At 43.4% G+C, this 24,551-nt stretch overlaps 2 protein-coding genes across 2 annotated transcripts; one reads left to right on the forward strand and one right to left on the reverse strand.

The window, feature by feature from the left end:
* Window positions 1-4,509: 4,509 nt before the first annotated feature.
* LOC134458292 (uncharacterized) lies at window positions 4,510-11,258 on the forward strand. Its single transcript, XM_063210520.1, has 11 exons — window positions 4,510-5,113; window positions 6,157-6,280; window positions 6,970-7,264; window positions 7,377-7,659; window positions 7,848-8,022; window positions 8,129-8,205; window positions 8,805-8,985; window positions 9,886-10,134; window positions 10,225-10,396; window positions 10,584-10,732; window positions 10,835-11,258. Exons 1-11 carry the CDS (start codon window positions 4,835-4,837, stop codon window positions 10,888-10,890), a joined length of 2,040 nt encoding a protein of 679 aa, XP_063066590.1. The 5' UTR covers window positions 4,510-4,834; the 3' UTR covers window positions 10,891-11,258.
* LOC134458293 (P2X purinoceptor 7-like) lies at window positions 10,995-13,235 on the reverse strand. Its single transcript, XM_063210521.1, has 4 exons — window positions 12,732-13,235; window positions 12,344-12,413; window positions 11,493-11,647; window positions 10,995-11,157 (listed from the first exon to the last, which is right to left on the reverse strand). Exons 1-4 carry the CDS (start codon window positions 12,836-12,838, stop codon window positions 10,995-10,997), a joined length of 495 nt encoding a protein of 164 aa, XP_063066591.1. The 5' UTR covers window positions 12,839-13,235.
* Between the last annotated feature and the right edge of the window lie 11,316 nt (window positions 13,236-24,551).

Genomic DNA, 24,551 nt, shown 5'->3' on the forward strand with positions numbered 1-24,551 from the left:
CCAACAGGGGTTTCCGGAGAGAGACACAGAGCGATGGGCAAGAGAGAGAGAGAGAGAGACTGGTCTGGCAACAACAACAACAAGTCATGGACATTATGGACATTAGTTAGTGACCACTTCTGCAAGTAAGACAGGTTAGGGGTATACTGCACACCATACTATTTCATTGATTTCATCTTTTTTATTTTTTCATTGATTTCATTTCTGATTTTTTCATTGATTTCATTTTTAATTGTTTCATTGATTTCATTTGCTGATTATTTTATTATTTTCAGAAAGTGTCTGATTTCAGGTTTTGAAGTGAAGTGCATACAGTTGCATTCAACATTTAGTGAGGTACATGCTGATGCTGATTTTACAGGGGTAAATTCATTAAAGGCTGTCAGGCCACACACTCAAAATGAGAAAATATTCACATGGGTTTGCAAAACAGTGGGATGTTCAATAAAGGGGCAATTCATAATTTTCTTTTGGGAAAAGTTTGGGTTAACGAGAGTGTCAACTTTGAAGGAAGTTTCATATTTTATTGACTGACTGTTGTACATTTTAGTGCTCAAAAGGTTTCATGCATAATATTAATGAAAAAATGATTTTAAGGTTTAAAATTCGGTTTGAATTTCAAAAGGGGCGTTATGTCGTAGTTTTGCCAACATTTCTTCATTAATATTTACAATTATTTATTGGAAATTAACAGATAATATCTTGTATGTAAACTAGCTTCATTTTACTCTTAACTGTGGTTCTGTGACTGTGTATTTCTGAGTCCAGAAGACAGCTGCCCTGTCGTAAAACCTAGCTATAGAGGTGTCGATTGTCGCACAGCCACTTGCTGGAGTTAGTGAGTTGGGTAGACCCATGGAGTGACCAGTTCCATATTTGACTTAGTCAGTTAGAGGCTGAACTGACCATATTTGTGAAATGTATTCTTGTACTGAGACACTGATGTTTTGACCATGTTTGATACATGATGTAATACACTTGTGGGGTTTAAATACTGTTCTCAAATGTGAGCTCGAGAGAGAGCTGGGGAAAGAGCCTTGGGGATAGGGTGCTTGCTGGCACACTGGGGCCTTTTGCCCTGGTGCTAGCAGGTCGCTATGCTATGCTATTGGGACACATGGGGCATTTGGCCACCATGGTTAGGAACTTGGGTTATGCTATGGGTAACTGTAATAACGTAGTTACTATGCTCTCTCACTTGCAATGTACAATAAATTGGTAATCTTGATGGCAATGGCATTCGTCTTCTCCTGTGATTTCCTGGCTTCTGGTTTCTCTTCACTGTTCTCCTGCACAAAGATGGGTAATGTATGCTTATGGCTGATGGGGTCCAATTAACTAAATAATAACTAAGTATGTAATAGTGATAACAATAATATAAATACTTGGGTATTAATTGGTAAATGGTAAACATACACGAGTCAGATAGCAGAAGATGGTTATCCATTGTGCACAGGCAATAGCCCAGATTAAGTCTTATTAATTAAATTGGGTTATGGACTATTTTATTGGCCCAGCTAATAATCTTAATTAGCAATGTGGGTTAATAAAAAAGTTACCACAAACTCTTCTGATGCTTTCTTGAAAGGTTCCAAGAAGTCGATCACGGCTGCGAGGGTTGTTTTGGTAAATTCCCTCCATGCACTCTGACTGTCCCCTTTCATCGAGTAGCTTGATGATTTCCCTGTATTGCTTGCTAATAGACTTCAGCATCTCGACCTTGCTTATTCCAGCGCGTTTCACAGTCTTGGACTGAGCCATATGGGAGAGCCGTGGTTGCGCTGGGTTTTTTCAGGTATTTGACAAGACCCTTGCATCCGTCAATCATCTCCCTGACCTCATCAATCTCAGGTCCACTGAACGTGTGTTTCAGGATGGTGTTCCAAAACGTGAGCCGCACACAGTATCCAATTGTAACGCTTTAGGGCTGCTTTGATGTTGGTACCCTGGTCACTAACGAACACAACCTGCTCCAGGGAAATGCTGAAGGAGGCCAGTTGCTCATCAATCTGGTCCAGGATGTTTACTGCTGTTTTGGGCAATGTTGAGTCGAACTCTACGGTGCACAATACCCGACTTGCCAGCTGCCAGCCCTCCGTAATGTAATGGCATGTCAGCACGGTGTAAGACCTTCTATTAGGTCTAGGTGGTTATGGCAACCCCTCCATCGTCACGCAAAACAGACTTCAGCATTCCTCCCAGGTCTTCTCTCTCCACCGTTGCCTGTTTTTTTGCTCAATCAAAAATGGTCTGCCTATATGTGGAAGCACTCCGTTGCCATCAACTGGGCCGTAACGGGCTCCAATGTTGATAAGGCCTTGGGCCATTTTTGTGAACCCTTTGCCCGACATAATGTCAAAAGGGCGCAGGTCTACGCAGCAAACTTCCACACAGTTGTCAACAAATTTACTCTTTACTGACAGGGGAATTTTGCTATGATCTGGTCGCATGAAGACATCTATGGTAGCGCTTGGTTGCGATGACTTCCCGTCACACTTGTGCCAGACCATGTTGGTTGTGCCAGTTTTGTCGTTATCGAATGCGTACATGGTTTCACATGAGTTGCACATGACAAAGCCTGCACTTTGCTCATCATCTTTGATTATCTGCGCGAATGACTCCCAAACCTTGCTTTTTCTGTTGGTGTATTTGCGGAGCTTCCACTCCCCCAACTTCACTTCTCTCTCGCTGTCTCCATACCTACTGTAGTTCTGTGCTACAGTACTACTGTACTGTCGTAGACCAGGTCATCTCTACGGAAGTTATTCAGCCAGTGTGTATATTTAATAGAAAAATATTTGGCCTACTGGTTGAATTACAAAAGTTTACCACATTATTATTAAATGTTTATCTCAAACGACCCGACCGATTGCAACCCGGATATCATTGAAAATATTTTTTCATGTCCCGCAATTGTGGGCAACCGCAGTTACCTGCAAACGCCCGCTGACTTCGGGCCAGCCCGCGCATCACTGGTAGCTACCATGTTTTCTTAGAGGGTAACTTCGCCAATTTCAATATGCTGTTGTCAGTGTTGCCATATTAGAGACTTTGTCGCTAGATTTAGCGACTTTTTGACGTCCCTGGCGACAAAAAAACTCATCTAGCGCCTTTAGCGACTTTTTGGTGCATCTGTCGACTTTTTAAAACACACCTTTTCAGTGACAAAACCATTGTTTTTCCACATAATTGTGACTCTGCGCCGCGGTCAGAAGCGTTTGCCATGGTTAAGCAGGGCTGCAGATTAGCTCTGATCTCCAAAAATTATTTAGCACCGTCCATTTCTACTGTAGTCCAACGCATGAGGGCACGTTTTTTGTGGGGGGCAATCGCTATTCCGACATAGCACTATTCCGACATGCCACTATTCCGACACTTTTTAGGGGTTAGGGTTAGGGTTAAGGTTAAGGTTAGGGATGTCGGAATAGTGGCATGTAGGAATAGCGGCGGACGGTCGGAAACGTGTCGGTATTCCGACAATAGACATTAACGTCGGAATAGCGACATGTCGGAATAGCGCCACGTAACCGTTTTTTTTGTAGATCAGCGCGCCGTGTGTGACCCTGTGACGTTATACGTAATGTCATCACGTCATCTAGCAACTTCTACCGTCTTTTCAGCGAGCCAATAGCGACTCTGGCTGATTTTCTTTTGGCAACACTGGCTGTTGTATTGCTCACACTATCTTCGACTTGTCAGTATCCGGTGATGCTGCGTTTTTCGGCTCAGCCCTTTCCGAGATCTGAGCTATTCTAATGGGGGCAGATTTTATTTACATTAAAAACCTTCTTAACATAGGCCAACTCCAAATATTATATCACTGTTGTATCTCTGTTTGCCAGTTGTCTGTTGATGTTGCATAACATTTTGGATGTTATTGGGCATAAATCAAGATGTTTTTTTCAAATGTAAACAAACTCTGCCCCCATTAATGACCAGGATCTCGGAAAAGGCTGAAGAAAAGAAAAAATCTCAGGTACTGACTAGTCCAGGGTAGTGTGAGCAATACAACAGCATATTGAAATTGTCGGGATTGCTCCTTTAACTGCACCATGATTGTCTAAAAAGAAGAACCTTGGCAGTCTAATGCAAGTGACATGGTGTGTGCATTGAACGGGACAAAAAAACCCACTCATATTTTAGCCTATATTATCGCATTGGGCAACGCTTTATAATAAGGTTCTTCTAATAAGCGTTTATAGTCATTAGTAAGCAGGTAGTAATACCCTTACAAGTACAATAACATGCTCATTAACTTAACTTGTTAACATCTTATAAGCTGCTTATTATGTGTTTATATTGGTTTATTTTTTTGGTCTTATTATTTAAATCGGTACACATATCCATCTTGATATGCTGACTAATACTAGATATGGAGGCGTCGCGAAACAAACTAAATTTTCAAGATGGCTGCCATGTGTACCGATTTTCATGCTTTTACTCAAATAAAGTTACTCATCAGATGTTAACAACGTTAGTAAGCATGTTAAAGGCCAACTTCACATAAAACCCGGTTTTACCTGTTTCTATTGTCAAACGGACTGTCACCCATAGCTACACAAACATCCAAGGTCCCATAGTGGGGCGTCACCTCCCCTTGGCGCGTTTCCTAATTTAAATAAATTATGCAGTTTCTGGAGCGAATAAGAAAAGCCCTTCTCTCGTACGTCACATCGAAACGGGGCGTTCCTAATGCAAATGAGGGGCCAACCCACCCCCAACCTGCCCTCCCCGCCCTCACCAGAGCCCTTGATAAGAACCTCCCCCCAGAGAAAGTTGTTGAGATTGAAGACCCGCGGTTCGGAGAAGCTAAGTAAGCTAACTGTTTATTAGCATGGCAGAACATACTCGTTCGTGTGCAATTTGTGGCACTAAAGCATCGACATCGATGCATTTCTTGCCCAAAAAGGAGGATGATCGGAAGAAATGGCTGGAGTTCATCTATGGGACATCACAACCAGCTAAATATAACAAGACGCTAGTGTTGTGTTCCACACATTTCCAGGACAGCGACTTCACTAACATGGGGGAATATAGCCGTGGCTTCGCTACAAGGCTGATTCTACGACCTGGGTCAATACCATCACGTAGAACAGGCACCAGCCCACAAGCGGTAAGTCGTGGATTATGAAGTTTTGCATCCAGTGTTTTGTTACAATAGGCTAACAACATGCTTGTTTCGTTCTGTGGCAGCCTGATATGGGTAGAATTAGAGCTACATAGCCACAGCCACTGACTGGCGTGTGTCTAGCTCCAGTTCTGTATCAGCACGATAGTGACCAAGCTAAGTAAAACAAAAAAGAATGTTTTATGCAACTGAGCCCTTTTTTGAGCTACTGAACTCAGATTAATCCGCGCAGTACACCGGAGTGTGTTCAAACGAGTAAACAAAACAATTGTGTTTATTTTTCGCCCCTTTGCCCTGGCTTTGAAAGTGCTTCTTGCTTACTAACACGCCCAATTTGCGTTTACCTGTTGTATAACGTTATACTCCTCATTCGTTTATGTTTCGAAGTCACGAAATGGTGGCAAAGCTTTGGTTAGTGTAGGTATTTTTGAACTATCGGGTGATTGGCTTTAGCTGCCGCGCACCGAGAGTACAATCACTGTCTCCAGATCACCATTACGGATGGTCGCGCAGGCACTCGAAGATGGACGCAGCTGTGCTCATTTCAAGGGTCATTTCCAAATAACACACGCAGACATCCTGCTAAGTGTCCATAAAGTTCATTGAAAGCGACTCCCCGTTGCCCGCGAGTCAGATAAAATATCCCTGGTTTTAGACTATGTCGCCTAAGCCTACGTTTTTCCAATAGGCAATGCGGGACAGAGAAAGATAAATACTTGTGCGCCCTGCAAAAGTCCCAGTAGAAATCGCAGGCAGATGTTCTATGCAGACTGGACGATATAAAGCACACTAATATACACGCCTTTTAACACGAATGCCGTTCTGATTGTCTGAGGTGTCAATGGTCGATAATCTCCCTGAAATGAGTTTTTGGAACTTTGGATGTCTGCACACGTGTACCTAGTTTCTAAACCTGTGTTTCTAAAACTGTTCCAAAATATTCACCACAGCTCACCTATGTGTAATTGCAGTCATTGACACATTTGTTATGCTAATGCTTTGGGGACCCGTTTTCTTTCTGTCTACAGAGCACATCTCAAGTACTGAGGCCACCTTTTACCCATGTTGCCACTCAGACAGACCGACCTCGCCGTTCGACGCGCACTACTCAGGTGTCAATGCGTACATTAGGCCCTCACATGAGAAGCAAAGGTTTGTTGTTTATACATTACATTTTTGTTTCAGTTTCTGTATATTTCATTTCTTTCTTGTGAGGCAGATCATTATGAATTGAAGCAAAATGCTATTCCAGAATGTGTAGCTACTTGCAGTTACTATAGGCCCTACTATACTGCTCCTTTCTGTATGTTATGGCCAGTGTTAGGCAAGTTACTCAAAAGCTGTAATGCATTACGGATTACATGTTACTGTCTTTTCCAAATCCCTTACACTACACCATTGCTATATTTACACTACTTTTGCATTAATTTAGTTACTCTCATAAAAAGAATAGGCCAAGATATAGATCTGGTCATTTATTGCAGTGTGAAGCAATCTCATGAGGCATGCATTTTTCACCTCCAACCCCGGAGGTGTTTTTGGCAGCATGCAGACTAAGAACTTCCAGGTTCAGGAATAGCTTCTTTCTGGCCCACCACACTGTATACCCCTAAAAAACAGGTCATTGGAATGCATTTGTAATTTCAGTTATTTAATATTGTAACTAAGTAACTATTACAGATCCCCCCCCTGTAGTGCCTTGCATTACTGCAATACAGCAAAAAATTGCAGTAATTAATTACTTTTGTAATGCATTACTGCCCAACACCCAGGTTATGGCATTGCAGTATGTGAAAGTGTGTAGTGTCTTCTGTCAGTAACACACATTTTGTTGACTGTAGAAGTCCAATTTGATTGCGACATCGACACAAAGAAGTGTGAAAGCAAAGGAGTAGGCACTTCTGATGCACCATGGGGCCCACCATCCTCTACACCCATAAGGCCCGTTCAACATCGCCCATCTAAAAGACCTCGGGTGGAGGAAGAGGAGGAGGAGGAGGAGGCCACCACCAGCGCTGCTGCAGCTGCTGCTGACGTCACTGACACCCTCTCATTACCTGATCCTGATCCTCACGATCCAACATATGACCCTGCTGCACAGTCGATGACCACGCTAACAGAATCGTCACAGCTTTCGTAAGTGCTTCTGCATGTTCTCATCAGACATTAATACACACATTTGTATTGAAGAGTTTATTGTCAAACTAATGTTCTCTCCCCTTCTCTTTCTCCGTCTTATCTGTAATAGTGACAGCTTCTCAACATCAACAACTGGTCACACCGACAAAAAATACATAGTTTTTGAAAAGAATATCATGGAACTCTTCCAGCGCTGTCCAAGGTGCAGCAAGTCACCAGAGTTGAAAACATACAGGCGAGGAACATTTTTATCCATCGACCAGATCTGCCACCACTGTGAGTTCTTCAGACAATGGAAGAGCCAGCCACTAATTAAGAGCACACCAGTAGGCAACATCCAACTGTCAGCAGCCGTATATTTCAGTGGATCATCATTCTATCAAGTGCAAAAGGTAAAGTATACTTTTTTTTAATTTCAACACCTTATGGATTTTCTGGTGTAGTTTTTGAATAACTTTTTCATAAGTAACTCATTGCTTGCGTAATGAAATAATAAAGCTTGTATTACCCCATGTGGCAGGGTTTACCAAAACTAGCTGCCTCAGTCTTTTATTTATTACATATATATTTTCATTTATAGATGTTTCAAGCCATGCGCCTCCAAAACATCAGTTACTCAGCATTCCGGAGGCATGCAAACCGTTTCCTTGAGCCGGCAGTGATTCACTCATGGCACCAGCTTCAAGACACTGAAGTGGAGTCTGTGAGGCACAAAAAAGTCAAGCTTGGCGGGGACATGAGGGCAGATTCACCTGGTTAGTTCTTTCCATCTGTCTATCTGCACACATCATGTATAACTGTTGCAATACGGACCCAAATGTGTGATGAAATTTGAATAACAGCCCTGTTTTGTATTTGAAGGACACTGTGCCAAGTATGGAACTTACAGTCTTATGAATCTGGAGACCAACAGCATCATTGACCTTCAACTAGTACAGGTTAGTGGGCACTTGTGTATAGAATGATGGACATTGTAAAAAATGGAGCTAAGTAAGCCCCCGGTAAAGGACTGTATAATAGGGCTGGTCCAGGAATACACTAAGCTACACAGGTTGTCCGGCCAGAACGCACAGCAGGGTGCCGAGCCAGGGGGTGTTCCCAGTAGGCCAGGACCTACCTCTGGAGCCGGAAGGTCTGGTTGCTGGGCCAATCACTGCCTACCCACACGCTTGGTGCATGATGGAAAAGTACCAGGTCTGTAGGTCAGTGAAAGGGTCTGTAAGTCAGTAGCAGGGGGAGCAGTAGAGGTGGGGAGGAGGGGCGGGGGTGCAGCATCTCTCTCACAAACAACGGGGGATGGGCTGAGTGTTGAGGTGTGAGAGTGACCAGAGAGAGGAGAAAGGGCCTAAATTGTCAGTCACTGTGGCCAGGAGGCACAATTCTGAACAGACATTTTTACACAATTCACATTGCCCATTATCTGCTTTGTTTTCACTCTCACTGACAATTTTTTCTCTATAACTCAACACTACGTCCTAGGCAAGATATATAAGCTTTGTGTTAAGTCAATATATACTTCCTTTCTATGTGTTCGCAGAGCAATGAAGTCGGTGGGAGCCACAATATGGAGAAAGAGGGACTCACAAGAGGACTGCAGCTGTTGGAGTCGAAGGGTGTGGCTGTGGACTACATTGTCACAGACCGTCACCCCCAGATCCAGAAGTTCCTCAGAGACCGCAAGATAACACATTATTATGATGTGTGGCATTTGGAGAAAGGTCAGTACCTTATGGGTTACAAAGTGCATTTTTAATTCCACGTAGGATTCTGATATGTATGACCATGACGAGCAGGGGTGGATTAGTGAACAGGCCTATGAGGCCCCAAACGGGCAGGCCAACTTGACCCCGCGGCCAACACCCCAAACCGGCCTTCAAAACCACATTTGCCATACTGGTCCTGGTATAGTCCCTAGGCCAAGCCAGTTCCGGAGGGCCAAGCCCCTAAGAGGCTATGCCAACTTGGCCCCATGGCCTCGACCCAAACCAGCCTTCAAAACCACCGTAGCAAGTTATCTTTCCAATTATTTGAGTTCATGAGATGCTACCATTGATTGTGGTTGCTACAAAAAATGACTTCTGTGTAGGCATACTTACCGTTAGGTGGATTCGGCATTTAAAGTTGCGCTTTTGGGCTTATAGTAATCTCAGCATAGCATCACGTGTGTGGCCATGTGACACTCATTTTGTCATCTCAACATCCCAAATATGAGGGAGTGAGTCGGGTTGCCATTCCTTGCCCTGAAATTTATAAGAATGCAGGTAATTGCATCTAAAAACATTTTCACCCACACCCCCCTACACAAATTGTCTACCCATCCACAGCACCCTCTGGCAAAAATGTGTTGCTGTCCCTCTGCGCACACACTACATACGTTTAAAGTTCTATAGCACCCGAACTCTATAGCATGGGGGACTGGGGTGTATCATAGTCTCCCATTACCTGCTAGCTGTGAGCACTGTGTGTAGTTTTCTTAGCATGTCTGATTAGCAGGGTCAAGATATGTTTTTTTGTGGGGGTATGGGGGCCAAGACGGTGTCTGGCCCAGGGGGCCATAATTTCTTAATCTGCCCCCGATGACAAGTGTGAAGTACACTAATACCTTTTGTGACTCTCAGGTCTGTCCAAGAAGGTGGCAAAAGCAGCTAAAGAGAAAGACTGTGAGGTGGTGAAGAAGTGGCAACGAGGGATCAGCAACCACGTGTACTGGTGTGCAACATCCTCCTCCTCTGGGCCAGAAAAACTTGCCAAGTGGAAATCTGTGATGAACCATATGCAAAACAAACACGAGCACGACAACCCCATCTTCCCGAAATGCCTCCACCCTGACCGCAATAGCACAGACCGCAAGAAGTGGTTTAAACCAGGTACTTATTGTTATACTTTTATTATGAACTCGCCACATGTTGTGACAATGCCTTTTGAAGAGATATTTACATTACGCTTTATCTTTTCAGGTACCAAAGCCATACAGAGGATGGAGAAGATTCTTGTTAACAAGAGGGTTCTCAATGATGTGGAGAAACTAAGCTCCCGGTACCAAACGTCAACTCTGGAAGCATTTCACAGCCTGATGTTGCGGTTCACACCCAAGAATGTGGTCTTTCCTTTCATCGGAATGCTGTGCAGGTACTATATGTTTGTAAATGCCAGCCTTTTCAACATGTTTGCAGTAGTGCCAGTGACACGAATAGCAATGTCTAAATCTTCCAAAAAGAAATGTGTTTTCCTACTCGCAAAGCATTGTTTTGCTATGGTTATGCCCAATTGAGGTCACAGGGCCACTAACCATATGCTTCTTAAATTTGATTTACAGACACTATCTGGCAGCACTTCACTTCAATGAAAATGCAGGGCGGACCCAGGCAAGAACCACAAAAGGAACCTTGAGATACAGCATCCACTACCCCAAGGCCAAAAAGGGAGGATACTCTGTGAAGCCAGTGAAGACAAAAGCAACATACCGTAAGATTTCACAATTGTTTTAATCTTTTCACTGAAAAGTTACATTTGTAACAAAATATTTTTTAAAGGATATACATATTTACACTGAACAATATTTCCCAGGTTACGTGCACAAGATGATGAGTCTGTTGTTCGAGGAGGGTCATCCCAAACCCTAAGCCGTACTTGGAGGAGCTGGAAAAGATTCCTGTTCCGAATCCCCTGTCCTCAGCATTCCACCACCCTCCACTGGCAGAAGCTGTAGAATCCTACAGATCCCGCTTCAATCAAGGGCAGCCCTGAAGCCTACATACTGGCCCTCCGTGTCCGGAAACTCCTGTCTGATGCGCCGAACGACACATGCCGGGATGACAACGCGGACTTTTCTCCCCAGCCAGCCCCAGCACCAACTGACGAAGCATCTGTAGGCCAGATGCCGGCATCGTCTGGAAGACAAAGATTGTTGTATACACTGTTTGTCAATGTTGTGCCTTTGCATTTTTTTTAATTATATGTAACATTTGTAAATAAATTGCTCGATTTCTTACAGGAGCCCCCGGTGTTATTTCTTTTTCATAAATCACTGTGCACAGATATGTATGACTTTCAGTCTGGAACAATGAGTAATGATAAACAAAAATTGTAGTGATGTGTAGTTTATGGTGTGTTTTACAATAGAAGTGACTGCTTTTACTGCCACTTAAATAGTGCAGTGAGTATAGTACAACTACAGCATGCCTGTGCACACCGTTTTAACTTTGAAGATTTACAGAACGAGTACCTTTGGTAGCCTCTCACTCGCAGGCTTCCGTGGTCTGTCCGGAAGTCATTGAGGGCTTTCTGCAGTGCATATATATTTAGGCACACAGGTTCTAGTCCAGGGTGTTGGCTCATGCAGGCAACAGGGGTGATGGTATCGGTCAGTCTTGTCATTACCTAAAAAGTTGAACATGAATGTGTATCATTTATCAACGACAAAGGCTACCCATCATCACACAAGTGCAGAGGTGTCCAAAGTTAAAAAAATTATATATATAGATATGTTTTTGGTACCTATAACACTAGCACATGGCATAACATAGTTGTTACACCATTTACTCCACTCCACCCAATGAGAGACAGTGATGTTACTGAAAAACACTGAAACCCTTTTGAGCCAACCGTTTGCTGATCATAATGGAAGTACATGGATCTGCTTGCTTACTAAGACAAGTTACCTCTTGTGTTGGAAATAAACAGTTTATTTCTTTTTCATTTATACTTCAAACATGTATTCTGCATAAGCATCTGAGTATGATGCATATTGCTCACCAGTGTTGGGCAAGTTACTCAAAAACGAATGCATTACTGATTACATGCTACTTGGGCAGCATGCAGACTAAAACTACCAGGTTCAGGAATAGCTTCTTTCTGACCCACCACAATCCAGGTCATTGTAATGCATTGCAACTTGAGTTAATAGCATTGTAACTAAGTAGTAAATGTTACAGCTTTTTGCCCTGTAATGCCTTACATTACCGCATTACAGCAAAAAGTGATGCATTGTAGTAGTTCGTAACTTTTGAAATGCATTACTGCCCAACACGGTTGTACACACAAGATTTTGAGCAAGAGATGAAAAGTCTATCGTACCTGGGGAATCTCACGACAGCAAACGTTCTCTTCCTCCAGTGGCATTCTTTCACAATTGTCGCATGAACACCTAACAAACATGAATGGTATTAGACAATTTCTGTCTTCATATTGGTGTAATATTACCGAATGATCATTCTGTGTTGGTGAACTGTTATCTGAAGACAAGCACACTACTTTAGAGGAGGAATTAAGCAGGAAGACCCTTTCTGGTTGTAGTAACATCAACATACTAAAAGATTACAAAGACCAAACGCTTACAGAATCAGACCTTGGTCACAACATTGTTTATTATTATTAGAAAGCATAGTTGAAAGCGATTGTTAAAACGCTAAGCATACTTGATGTAATAACACGACAAGAATATAGTAATAAACATTGAGATTACCATTCCGAAACGTTCATAGTCAAACGATGAGGAATCGGTTCCTCCTCCACCTCTCCATCGTCCTCTGACTCAGGATCATATATATACGGCTGTATCTCTGAAGACATGTTGAGATTTTAGTTCCAAAAACAATGTTTTCCAGCAGACGGACCCAAGTACCGGTAGGCTAAGCTAGCTAACAGCTTGTAGCTCCCCAAAGTTGTACATAGCGCGAGCGGGGGAGGCGGGTTCATTCATTCATGGGAGGGAGCCAATCAGAGAGACCTCATTATCACGTCACGCATATTCATGAGAGGGAGCCAATCAGAGACACCTACTTATCGCGTCACGCATATTCATGAGGGTAAGCCCTGAAAGCCGGAAAACCCTGTCGTTTCTGAACAAGCCATTTTTCCGGCCCTAAACACCAGCTTGAAACAAAATAACCACAGCGTTTTTTTAAACGGGACCAACGCGTAACACACTCAATAACATTGGGGAACACGGTAGTATTAATGAAATAACGTCGAGAGGCGATCTTTAACAAAGTTAATAAGCATGTTATTGGGCACTTGTAAGGGTATTACTACCTGCTTACTAGTGACTATAACGCTTATTAGACGAACCTTATTATAAAGCGTTACCAAATTAAGCTATGGGTGACACCCATTCACCATCAAGAAGAAGAAGTAGAAGAAGAAGACCGTATGAAAATTGCTCAGCTAAAACAAAAAGTGTTTCTGTTTTCTGTCACAGCAGGTGAACTGCAAAAGAAGTGGGTTGGAGAGAGGAGTGGAGAGAAACCTCTGACAGCATCACTAAATCATGAAGGACCCCCTCGATGCTGATAATGTATTAAACGATTCAGGGTTTACAGTAGGGCCAGATGTGTGTCTATATTGTTGGGGGTATGAGGGGGTAGTCCTCTGAGAATATTTTGAAAATATAGTTGTTAAAAATGTAAGTTTAATGCAATGTAGCTCCTTAATGCATGCCATACCTCCAGTGGCACACTGTAATAGTCAGGGCCACTAGCAATGCACTATGACTTGATCATTGCCATTCTGGTAACAGCAACTTTATTACGCCGTGTTTTAATGGGATAAGTATGGAAGTACAGAGGCTTGGGCTTACAGGGCCCCTAGACTCTTGGGCCCAGTAGGCCTGTGCAGTACATTACATTACATTACATTTCACTAAGCTGACGCTTTCATTTTATTCAAAGCGATTTACAATTATTTGTCAGGGTATTGGTTACAGTCCCTGGAGCAATGTGGGGTTGGGCGCTTTGCTCAAGGGCACTTCAGTTATGGATGGAGATGTAGGCAGAGGTCAGGGGGGATTCGAACCTGCTACCCCCAGATTGAAAGACCAACTCTCTAACCACTAGGCCATGGCTGCCCGGCTGCTTAGCTGCACGGCTGCAGTAATCCATCCTTGACTTCAGCATTTATCCAGCTTCTCTGCTTATTCAGCATGTTGTCTGTGTTTTGGGCTGCGTTTCTGTCATCTCGTAGCCTTAATAATCCACTATGCAGTCATGGGATGTGATTTATGGACATCATAGCATCATACAGCTAGAGAGGCCTCACATACCAGCACTGCTCGATGATACCATACTGAGATTTAGTTTCCCCCATTTTTATTTACTTGTTTGTTCCTGTGTTTTCACGTGCATTATATATAATATATGTCTATATGTATCTTTGTATGTTTTTTAACTTATTGTCAGACCATGGGGGTCTTAGAGTTTAATGAGAAAACTTCACCTATAAGATCCCGATTTTTAATTATTATTACACAAGTTATTCCATGTTTGCCTAATGTTTTTCAATTCAGAATAAATGTTTTAAGTTTGCATGAAAACAGACTAATGTAATTCTGTGCAGCGTCTTTTTGCCATAAAGGGTTCTGATTGGACATGGCATGGTCATTACCTCTTGCACAATTATGACTGCAGTCTTTTTGAAAATGCAGTGTAATTCATGCAGGAATTAAGTTAAAGGTAACCTCAGAATAAACTACCCACTTTATTCCAAATTAATTCAAATTCAAATACTCATCATCAGCAATTAGTGGTTCATTTTCATTGGATTTAAAGCTTTATACCACATCCTTTTGAAAGCCCCTCAGGTTGGTAAGTCCATATTTTTTTAACAAATCAATAAATAATTATGTATGGCTTTTGGAAGTTTTTAAGAACCAGAATTATATGGCAGTTGGACCACTTGGAGTTGTTGATGATGGTGCCTAAAAGAAAGTGCTGTGTTGGTGCAAAGAAGTGATGATGAACGTCTTCACCAGTAACCAACACAATGGGGGCCTCCAACAAAACAAATCAACACTGGGCATCAATTGAAATATGGAGCCAAATAGCAACTTTTATTTAATTGCCAACATGCGCTTTTTTTTCATTTGCGTTTTTCAGAACAGGCTTTGTGTGTTCATGTACCAGTCTGAAGCTAGAACAATTAAAGCTAAAAAAAATAAAATAAAATAAAAAATAGGGAAAGAAAAGATGAGAAAATAGAAAGAAAGCAGTTTTGCCAGCAGGGCGGTTTGCTGCGAAGTACTGGCACTTTGGAACAGCAATAGATTTTGTTTACAGTGCAATTGCTCTAAAATTAATCTCATTATCTTATAGCTTATATAAAACGTGTTGATGGCTGAATGAATTATTATGATCGTCTTGTAACACAGTAAAGTGTGAGCCAGACAGTGCGAGAAAATGGAGTGGGGTTATTTTGAGGGCCTGCTCACACTTCAGACTTACTATCAGCCTTCAAATGTCAGTCTGAGCTTTCATCAGACTCTTCAGACTGTGCTGTGCTGAGTTCCCTATCGCAAGAACTGAGACCTACTAGTATGGTAAATCCTATCGACTGCGCCAATTCACAAAGCATTTTATCCAAAATATTCAATCAAGCCGAATGGCTGTGTGAATGATCCACGGAAAGCGGTATCCATGTTCGTCAGTTTACTATTGCAAATTGCTAACTTGTTCATTGTTAACTTGCTCATCTATATCCAGACTGCAATCATCCCTGGGCCAAAGAGGATCAACATCGGAGATGCCTTAACTGTCTCGGGAAGCCGCCCTCCTTGAGGAGGTTGACCCTCATTGCTAACATTACATTACAGTACTTTACATTTCACTTAGCTGACGCTTTCATTTGTTCAAAGCGACTTACAACTATTATTTTTCAGGGTATTGGTTACAGTCCCTGGAGCAATGTGGGGTTAGGTGCCTTGCTCAAGGGCACTTCAGCCATGGATGGAGGTGTAGGGAGAGGTCAAGGGGGATTGGAACCGGCAACCCCTAGATTAAAAGACCAACGCTCTAACCACTAGGCCACGGCTGACCCCATAAATCCATAAGCAACTTGCTTGCAGTACAATTTCCCATTGGCAACTGACTAGCAGTGAAGCTGTCATGAAACGAAATGAGTACTGTGCTTTTGCTGTGTAATAATATGTTATGCTGTGCTTGTGCTGTGCTTGTGCTCTGCTGTGCTCTGCTGTGCTTGCGCTTGTGCCGTGCCGTGCCGTGCCGTGCCCTGTGCTTGTGCTGTGCTATGTTGTCCTGTGCTGTGCTGTGCTGTGCTGTGCTGTGCTGTGGCATGCCGTGCAGTTCATATCTTATGAGGCTGTGCACGACTGTCTGTGCACCCACCCTGCAGTCTCTCTGTAGGACAGATGGCTGATGAAATAAAGCCTGCGTGGGGTGGTAATCATATGAGCAGTAAAATGCAGCTGGTTAAAGTCCTGAGGACTGACTGCAGATGGCTCTCAGATACTGTGACATCCACGGCCGTGAGCCTGTTCACTGGCCTCCTCTAGTCAAACAATGAGTGTATACATGCCAGGCATGTTCTGATTTGAACTGTGCCCAGAGGCTATATGTTGTAACCTTACTGTCATCACAACTGTAATAACCACGTCATAATCTATTACTTAAGGTTCTTGGTAATGTCATAGCAATGTTGTTATGAGTTGGGTCGTTTCAGCAATGAGTGAATGGGGCCGCCGGATTCCTTCCGAATCTCTTATTGTTTTTTATGACATTAAGGTGTTTGAACCAGAATGCTCTGTATGTGTAACTGCGTTCGATGTCAATTTTCTCTGCTATGCTCGTTATTTGACTTGGGCGCGCAACCTGCAAAGGTGTTTGGGAGCGAGGTCCTGACAACAAAAGAAGGAAACAGCAAGAAGCATACTTGACAGGCATATACTGTATGTTTGTATGTTTGCTGTTGAATTTTATTATTTTATTATTATTATTATTATTATTATTATTGATACTAGTGCAAAATACAAAAGTTTTTGGTGATATTTTTTTACATTTTGCTGTCTCAAGTCACCATATTCCACCTCGTTTATACATTTAACGGTGGCCCACTACGGTATGTACAGTATTTCCTTTGGCCTAATTTCCAATACTCCAGCAATTTCCTTTTTTTTCTCAAGTCATCATGACTGCCGTTCACTGCTGTCTTGTGCCAAGATTCTCAAGTCTTCAAATAGACATGACACCTCACAGAATGGGACTTGACATCTCACCTAATGTCATTTCAATACAGTACTCCAGAGCCAATTATCTCCTATATATGCAGAAAAAAAGGGAATACAGTATAATACACCCCTTTGAAGGTGCGTCAGAGATAGCTCTTTACTCTCTAAGAGCCTCAGAAAGAGGGAGAGAGGGCTTCAAGCATCCACATTAGAGCTGAGAGCACAAGAAGTATCTATTTCAAAGCAGGGAATGGCTGACAGAGAGAAAGATCTCTCTCTCTCTCTCTCTCTCTCTCTCTCTCTCTCTCTCTCTCTCTCTCTCTCTCTCTCTCTCTCTCTCTCTCTCTCTCTCGTTTTTATTTCTCGGCACACAGACTAATTTCAGAGGCGTGTGATGATGAATAAGTGTATTAATGCAGCGGGCAGGTATTCCCTGCTAACTGGGTTAGCAGTGCACAGGTAGCCTACATATTGCTGTAGCAGGCAGCCGAGACGCTCAGGCAGGCAGTGGAGGGCAGCAGGCAGCCGTCAGCTGAATCCAGTCCCAGCAAGCATCCTGCATCATAACACACAGAAAAAACACGCGTGCACACGGGTACGCACAAACACACACACACGCGCACACACACACACACACACACACACACACACACACACACACACACACACACACACACACACACACATACGCACACACACACACAAACTCAGCAAATACAAACAAACACAAAAACACACCCACGCGAGCGCACGCACACACACACACACAAACACACACACACAAATACACACCATCAGTGAAGGGCAGTGCAGTGAGAGCCGTCAGCCACCTCATCCTCTCCCACACCTCGCATCATGAGGAAGGAATTATGGGTAAATATCCATAGGGTGTCACCACACACACGCACGCACACAGAGACACACAGAGAGAGACACACACACACACCATCTCTGGCAGACCTCTTTGCCCCACTTAGCTGAAATGTCAAGTGCGCCATTTCGGGAAGATTGCCCTACAGCCCAACAATTCTGCAGCATTTCTACTGTGATGCAACAACGATGGCAGCATATTCAGACAAAGCCCTGTGTGTGTGTGTGTGTGTGTGTGTGTGTGTGTGTGTGTGTGTGTGTGTGTGTGTGTGTGTGTGTGTGTGTGTGTGTGTGTGTGTGTGTGTGTGTGTGTGTGTGTGTGTGTGTGTTTGTGTTTGTGTGGCCCATTTGGTTGTGTGTGTGTCCACTCTAGCTATTCCCTAGCTTCTCTCTCTCTCTCTCTCTCTCTCTCTCTCTCTCTCTCTCTCTCTCCCCCCCCCTCTCTCTCTTTCTCTCTCTCTGTATTACTGTAATTGTGTGTGTGATTGAGTGTGACCACAGAGAAGTCGAGGGAAATTTGTTTCTTTGCAGAACACAGAACACACACTCAAAGAGTGTCTCCAAGACTGATCTATGTGCTCTGTGTGTGTGTGTGCGTGTGCGTGTGCGTGTGTGTGTGCGTATGTGTGTGTGTGTGTGTGTAGTGTGGTGTGTCCTCATTGCTGGGCCTGTGACTTCATGGCACTTTGAAGATGTTTACTTTCATGTGTGTATTCCTGTGTGTGTGTGTGTGTGTGTGTGTGTGTGTGTGTGTGTGTGTGTGTGTGTGTGTGTGTGTGTGTGTGTGTGTGTGTGTGTGTGTGTGTGTGTGTGTGTGTGTGTGTGTGTGTGTGTGTGTGTGTGTGTGTGTGTGTGTGTACACATGAGGCTGGGTATGGACGGCTGTGATAGAGGCTGTCTTTGAAGATGAGTGTGAAGATGGGTGTGGCTTTGAGGGAGAGGTCATTCCTTTGAATGTTTGAGTTTGGGTTTATTTGCACATGTGTGTGTGTGTGTGTGTGTGTGTGTGTGTGTGTGTGTGTGTGTGTGTGTGTTGGGGATTGTGTTTATATGTGTCCATTTCTCTGAGCGTCTGTGCAGGTGTGCCCATTTGTGTGTGTGTGTGTGTGTGTGCATGTGTGTGTGTGTGTGTGTGTGTGTGTGTGTGTGTGTGTGTGTGTGTGTGTGTGTGTGTGTGTGTGTGTGTGTGTGTGTGTGTGTGTGTGTGTGTGTGTGTGTGTGTGTGTGTGTGTGTGTGTGTGTGTGTGGGCATATATGTGTGTGTGTACTTTTTGTGCAGCTGCATGGTATGTTAGAATGTGGAACACACACACACACACACACACAGACACACACACACACACACACACACACACACACACACACACACACACACACACACACACACACACACACACACACACACACACACACACACACACACACACTTGGGTGGGAAGGGGTAGGGGTGTCTTTGATGCGGGTTAAGATGTGCTGACAGGCCCCCGTGTTTGGTGTCTGGCCACCATGCCTCTCTCTCTCTCAGGGAGCCTGACCTCCTTTCTGCCATCTAACCAGGTGCTCCTCCTTCCCCTCCACCCTGCCCTGCTGTTCCTCCTCCCCCCTCATCCTTCTCCCAACTCCCCCTCCCTCCTCTGCCTCCTCCTGCACTCCAGCCCCTGTAACTTCGGTAACACTTTAAACAATGTCTGCTTATTCAGATTTAGTAAATAATTAACTGATGATGAACAAACACTAACAAATGTGTTTACTAACTACATTTTTTATGCTTTATAAAATATCTGCAAATAATATGTTCAAGATTTTACAAACCATTTAACAGACTATTTTATTCATTTACAAACAATTTGTAAATATTTGATTGATACAAAATATTAAAATATCATTTCTAAGTAATTTACACACAATTGTTAATATTTTGTTAATAACGTGTTCATTATTTACTGAGTGTTATTAATGCTTTATAAGCAGACATTATTATAAAGTGTTACCGTAACTTCTCCTAATATGTTACCCTTTCCTTCTTCCCCTTTCTCCATTTCTATCCTCCTCCTCCTCCTCCTCCTCCTCTTCTTCTCTTTCCCTCTCCTCTTCCTTCTCCTGCTATCTCTCCTCTTCTATATTCCCCCACCCCACCTCTTTCTCCCCCTCCTCATGCTTCTCAGTGTCTTTCATCCTCATCCACCACTCCCCTCTTCCTCCTCTTCCCCCCCCCCCACACACACACACACACACACCCTGCTTCTCCTCATCCCCTCTCTTTTTCACGCAGTAATTCTCCTCCTTTAAAAGTGCAACATGTAGGATGGTGTCTAGAGTAGGTATTGCAACTCTGATGCTCATTGAAACTGTGCTGCCTATTGTGAAATTTGACCTTTCCATGACTATTTACTAATTAATAAACTAATATTTACTAACATTACCAAAGGACAGTGGGTAGTGCAGCTAAAATGTATATTCCTGGAAATTGCTAAATGGCAGGCAATGGAAAAGATCTACCTTTTCCTGTATGAAACGTACGATTTTCCCAGTCAATGTGAATACTTAGAATTTAATGGTGGTGGTGGTAAGAATTCATTATGAAGGTAACATTTGTGAATGGGCAGCATGAATTTTGAAAATGAACTACAAAAAATATATATTACATGGTGTACCATTAAACTCCTCTGTTATCCTCCTTCTCCCTCCTCCTCCTCCTCCTCCTCCTCCTCCTCTTCTTCTTTCATCTTTGTCCTCTTCCATCTCTCCATCCACTCTTGCTGTGGCTCCTCTTTATCAATCCCCTTCCTTTCCCATCTACCTCTCCTTCTCCCCCTCTCCCTCCTACTCTTTGATCCACCTTTTCCTCCAACCTCCTCCCTGTACTCGTATCCATCCATCTATCATCCTCTCCTCCTCCTCCTCCCACTCCTCTTTTGTCCTCCTCCACCTCTGCCTCCTGCTACTTCTCCTGTACCCTCTTCCCCTTTTCCCTTCTACTCCTTCTCTCTCCTCGTCCTCCTCCTTTTCCCTACCCCATGTCTGCTACATCTTCTTTTATCCTCCTCCACATATCCCTCCTGCTTCTTCTCCTCTACCTATAGGGATGGAATCGAAAATTGGTAACACACCTGTAACTTTCCCACTTGGTGGATTCCAGCAAGCACTACTAATTTAATAGAAGCAAAATCAAAGGCTACATATGCAAATTTTGATGATAATTGGTCTATTAAAACTCGTCTATATAGATAGTTAATATTTTATTTAATTTCCACAAATGAGAATCGATAAGATAATCGATAAGGAATCGAATCGTTTCGAAGAATTGATAAGGGAACCAGAATCGTGAAATCCTTAACGATTCCCATCCCTACCTCTACCCTCTTCCTCTTCTTCCTTCTTCTGCCCCTCTTCTGTCCTCCCCCTGCCACCCCCTTCTGAAAAGTAATCCTCCTTTTTATTCTCCAACACCTCACCCTCCCACCTCCCCCACTTCTCCAGGGATGGATTACTGCACGGGCACTACCGGGCCATGGCCCAGGGGCCCAAGAGCCAAGAGGGCCCTGAAGCACAAGTAAATATTTCCATTCTGATATTGTGATAATATTGAGTCAGTTTCAACTGCATTTGAAGAGTTCAGATGCAAAACCCCCTAACTCCATTTCTGAAGACCTGCACTTCTGTATTTTTAGAGAACCCCGTTGTTGGTTTGGTTTACATTCATGTAGTTGATAATACATATAAATAGTTATATTGCATAAATAAAATGAAAAATATGCAATTTTGATCGCTTTGTATTAAATACAAATGAATTAAGATTATTTTCTGAAAAGGCACTTAGGGGGTTTTGCATCTGAACTCTTCATTTTCAAATAGTGTTGCCAGATTGCCCAATTGGGCTATTTGGGATGGCCCTCTGCGGGTAAAAACGGGAAAAAATTGGCCATTTGGCGTTTTTTCAGCCGTTTTGGGCAATGTAATTTGTTTTAATCAATGTAATTTGTTGAAATTGGCCTGAATTTAGCGCATTTTTGTGGTTTTTGAGAACCTTTTGGGTGGGATTTGATCAAAACACATCTGGCAACCCTGTTTTCAAATTTTCTTAGGGGACAAACCCTACACCCTCAACAACATAGGATCTCTCTAACATCTGGCCAAAAAACTCTCTTTTGCTTCCTGGCACAGGGGTCCATGGAATCATAATCCTTCCCTTCCCTTTGCACTTCTACTCCTCCTTTATCCTCCTGCCCTGTCCCCTGCCATCTGCAACTTTTATCCTTCTATCCTCCTCCACCTCTCCCTCCTCCTATTGCTCTTCTTCTTTTCTTTTTTTTAAAAAAAGGCTTTTTTTTGCCTTTATTTTTGACAGGACAGTGGAGGAGAGACAGGAAATGAGTGGGGAGAGAGAGACGGGAATCGGCAAATGACCCGGGCCGGAATCGAACCCAGGTCGCTGGCATAGTAACCCAGTGCCCTAATGTTAGCTATCCTCTTCCAGCTCTACATCTCGGTCCCTCTACTTCTTCTACTCTATCACTCTCTCCCTCCTACAGTATGTATCAACCTCCTTCTCTTCAATCCTCTATCTCTCCGATCAACCCCTGTCACTTCTCTCGTCTATCCTCCCAGACCTCTCCCTCCACCCTCCCACTAATTCTCCTCCCCCTCTCCATCCTCCTTTCCCTCTCCCTGCTAGTTCTCATCTTCTCATCTCTTCTTGTACCTACTACTGTTATTTGTCCTGTTTTATCCTCCACCCCCTCTCCCACCCCTAGTACTCCTCCTCCTCTATTCTTCTCCCTCCCTCACCCCGCCTGCTACTCATCTTTTACCCTCCTCCACCTCTCATGTCTCTTTCTTGCAACCCCCTTCCCGCCTTCTCCTCTCCCATCCCCCAATTTCAACCTCCAACTCAGATCTCTCTTTTATATCAACCTCTCCTCTTCCCGCTTCTCTTCTCCTCTCCTCTCCTCTCCTCTCCTCTCCTCTCCTCTCTTCTCCTCTCCTCTCCTCTCCTCTCCTCTCCTCTCCTCTCCCCTCCCATCCTCTCCTCTCCCCTCCTCTCCTCGCCTTTCCTCTCCTCTCCTCTCCCCTCCCCTCCCCTCCTCTCCTCTCCTCTCTGGTAGCAATCAAATGTCTAGGCACCGCGTTGCAGGCCAATGTTTCAGCGGGCAGACATCACACCTTTTTGATGAATGCATCCAACATTTATGTGCGATAGGGGGGTATTGTCAAATCTAATAGTCTCTCTGAAGGTCAGAAAATATTACATGCTGAATATTTCAGTACTCTAGGCCTTTGGCATCAGGTGAAAGTTCAAAGATACTTTTCATTTTATTTTTTAAAAATCCTTTTTTTTCTTTAAAACCCCTTTGTGCTTTGATGTCAATTTTAATCAACTGTACTTTCACATTACCTGTTGACTACTAAAGCAAACCTGTTGTCTTTCTGTAAAACTGTTTTTGGGCTAGTGTGGTCTAAACAATATGCTACACTAGTATCCAGCAAGATACTTTATATTGAGAGCACTTGCTCTTTTTGTTGTGAGTTAAGGGCTTGCTTTACCTTTAAGTGCACATGCTGTTTCAGGCATTTGGAAACCCATCGCCATTTAAAAATGAGCACATACTACAGAACGGTGTTGTTATTAGTTGTGCTTACTGATGTGAAGATACTGGACAGGGAAAATGGTGCACATACTGAGCTCAACTGGGATAGAGAAGAATCTAGAAATGGGTCAATTGTGGAGAGCACACAGTGGTCCCCACTAACCCCATTCAAATATTTTATGTTGCCATTGATGATGAAATTCAGAGTGCAAAAATGTTACTTTAATAACAGATTAAGGCTTGAATTGGTTATTGACTTTGCATTCTCTAGTTTTATTTTAACGAGAGTCTGGTGGTGCTCCACAAGTAAGGGAGGAAAAAGGATGAAAGGGTGTGTGTGTGTGTGTGTGTGTGTGTGTGTGTGTGTGTGTGTGTGTGTGTGTGTGTGTGTGTGTGTGTGTGTGTGTGTGTGTGTGTGTGTGTGTGTGTGTGTGTGTGTGTGTGTGTGTGTGTGTGTGTGTGTGTGTGTGTGTGTGTGTGTGTGTGTGAGAGAGAGCATGCGCGTGTGCATGTACGCATGTGTGAGTGCTTGTGTTCGTGCACATCGTGTATGTCAGCCTGTTTGGCACGACTAAAACAGAGGCCTCTGCAGATCCCCTAATCTGCAGTCCCAAAGGTCACAAATATCCTCCAAAACACTAAATGTCACGCCGGGCCTTATCAGTAAATTGGATCCTGCCATAAAGCCAGGCATGGTTCAAGCAGCATTAGCTTTCCTATGGTTTAACACCATTTCATTAACACCATGCACACACTAAATGCCTCTCACCTGGTCTGTTCTGGTGTGCGTTTCTCGAAAGCGTAGTTATTAGCCAGTTAGCAACTTTGGTAGATGCCAATGGGAAATTGCATTGCAAACAACAAAGTAGCT

The sequence above is a fragment of the Engraulis encrasicolus genome, chromosome 11 (genome assembly GCF_034702125.1).
Source record: "Engraulis encrasicolus isolate BLACKSEA-1 chromosome 11, IST_EnEncr_1.0, whole genome shotgun sequence".
Lineage (NCBI taxonomy): Eukaryota > Metazoa > Chordata > Actinopteri > Clupeiformes > Engraulidae > Engraulis > Engraulis encrasicolus.

What these genes read in the sequence shown, in the direction of transcription:
- LOC134458292 (XM_063210520.1), top strand. Translation starts at nt 4,835, where the DNA reads ATGGCAGAACATACTCGTTCGTGTGCAATTTGTGGCACTAAAGCATCG. An exon ending in TGTGTGGCATTTGGAGAAAG is followed by an intron (nt 8,986 to 9,885) that starts GTCAGTACCTTA and finishes TGTGACTCTCAG; the next exon opens with GTCTGTCCAAGAAGGTGGCA. An exon ending in GAAGACAAAAGCAACATACC is followed by an intron (nt 10,733 to 10,834) that starts GTAAGATTTCAC and finishes AATATTTCCCAG; the next exon opens with GTTACGTGCACAAGATGATG.
- LOC134458293 (XM_063210521.1), bottom strand. Translation starts at nt 12,838, where the DNA reads ATGTCTTCAGAGATACAGCCGTATATATATGATCCTGAGTCAGAGGAC. An exon ending in ACTATGAACGTTTCGGAATG is followed by an intron (nt 12,414 to 12,731) that starts GTAATCTCAATG and finishes CATGTTTGTTAG; the next exon opens with GTGTTCATGCGACAATTGTG. An exon ending in CGAGTGAGAGGCTACCAAAG is followed by an intron (nt 11,158 to 11,492) that starts GTACTCGTTCTG and finishes TTTGTCTTCCAG; the next exon opens with ACGATGCCGGCATCTGGCCT.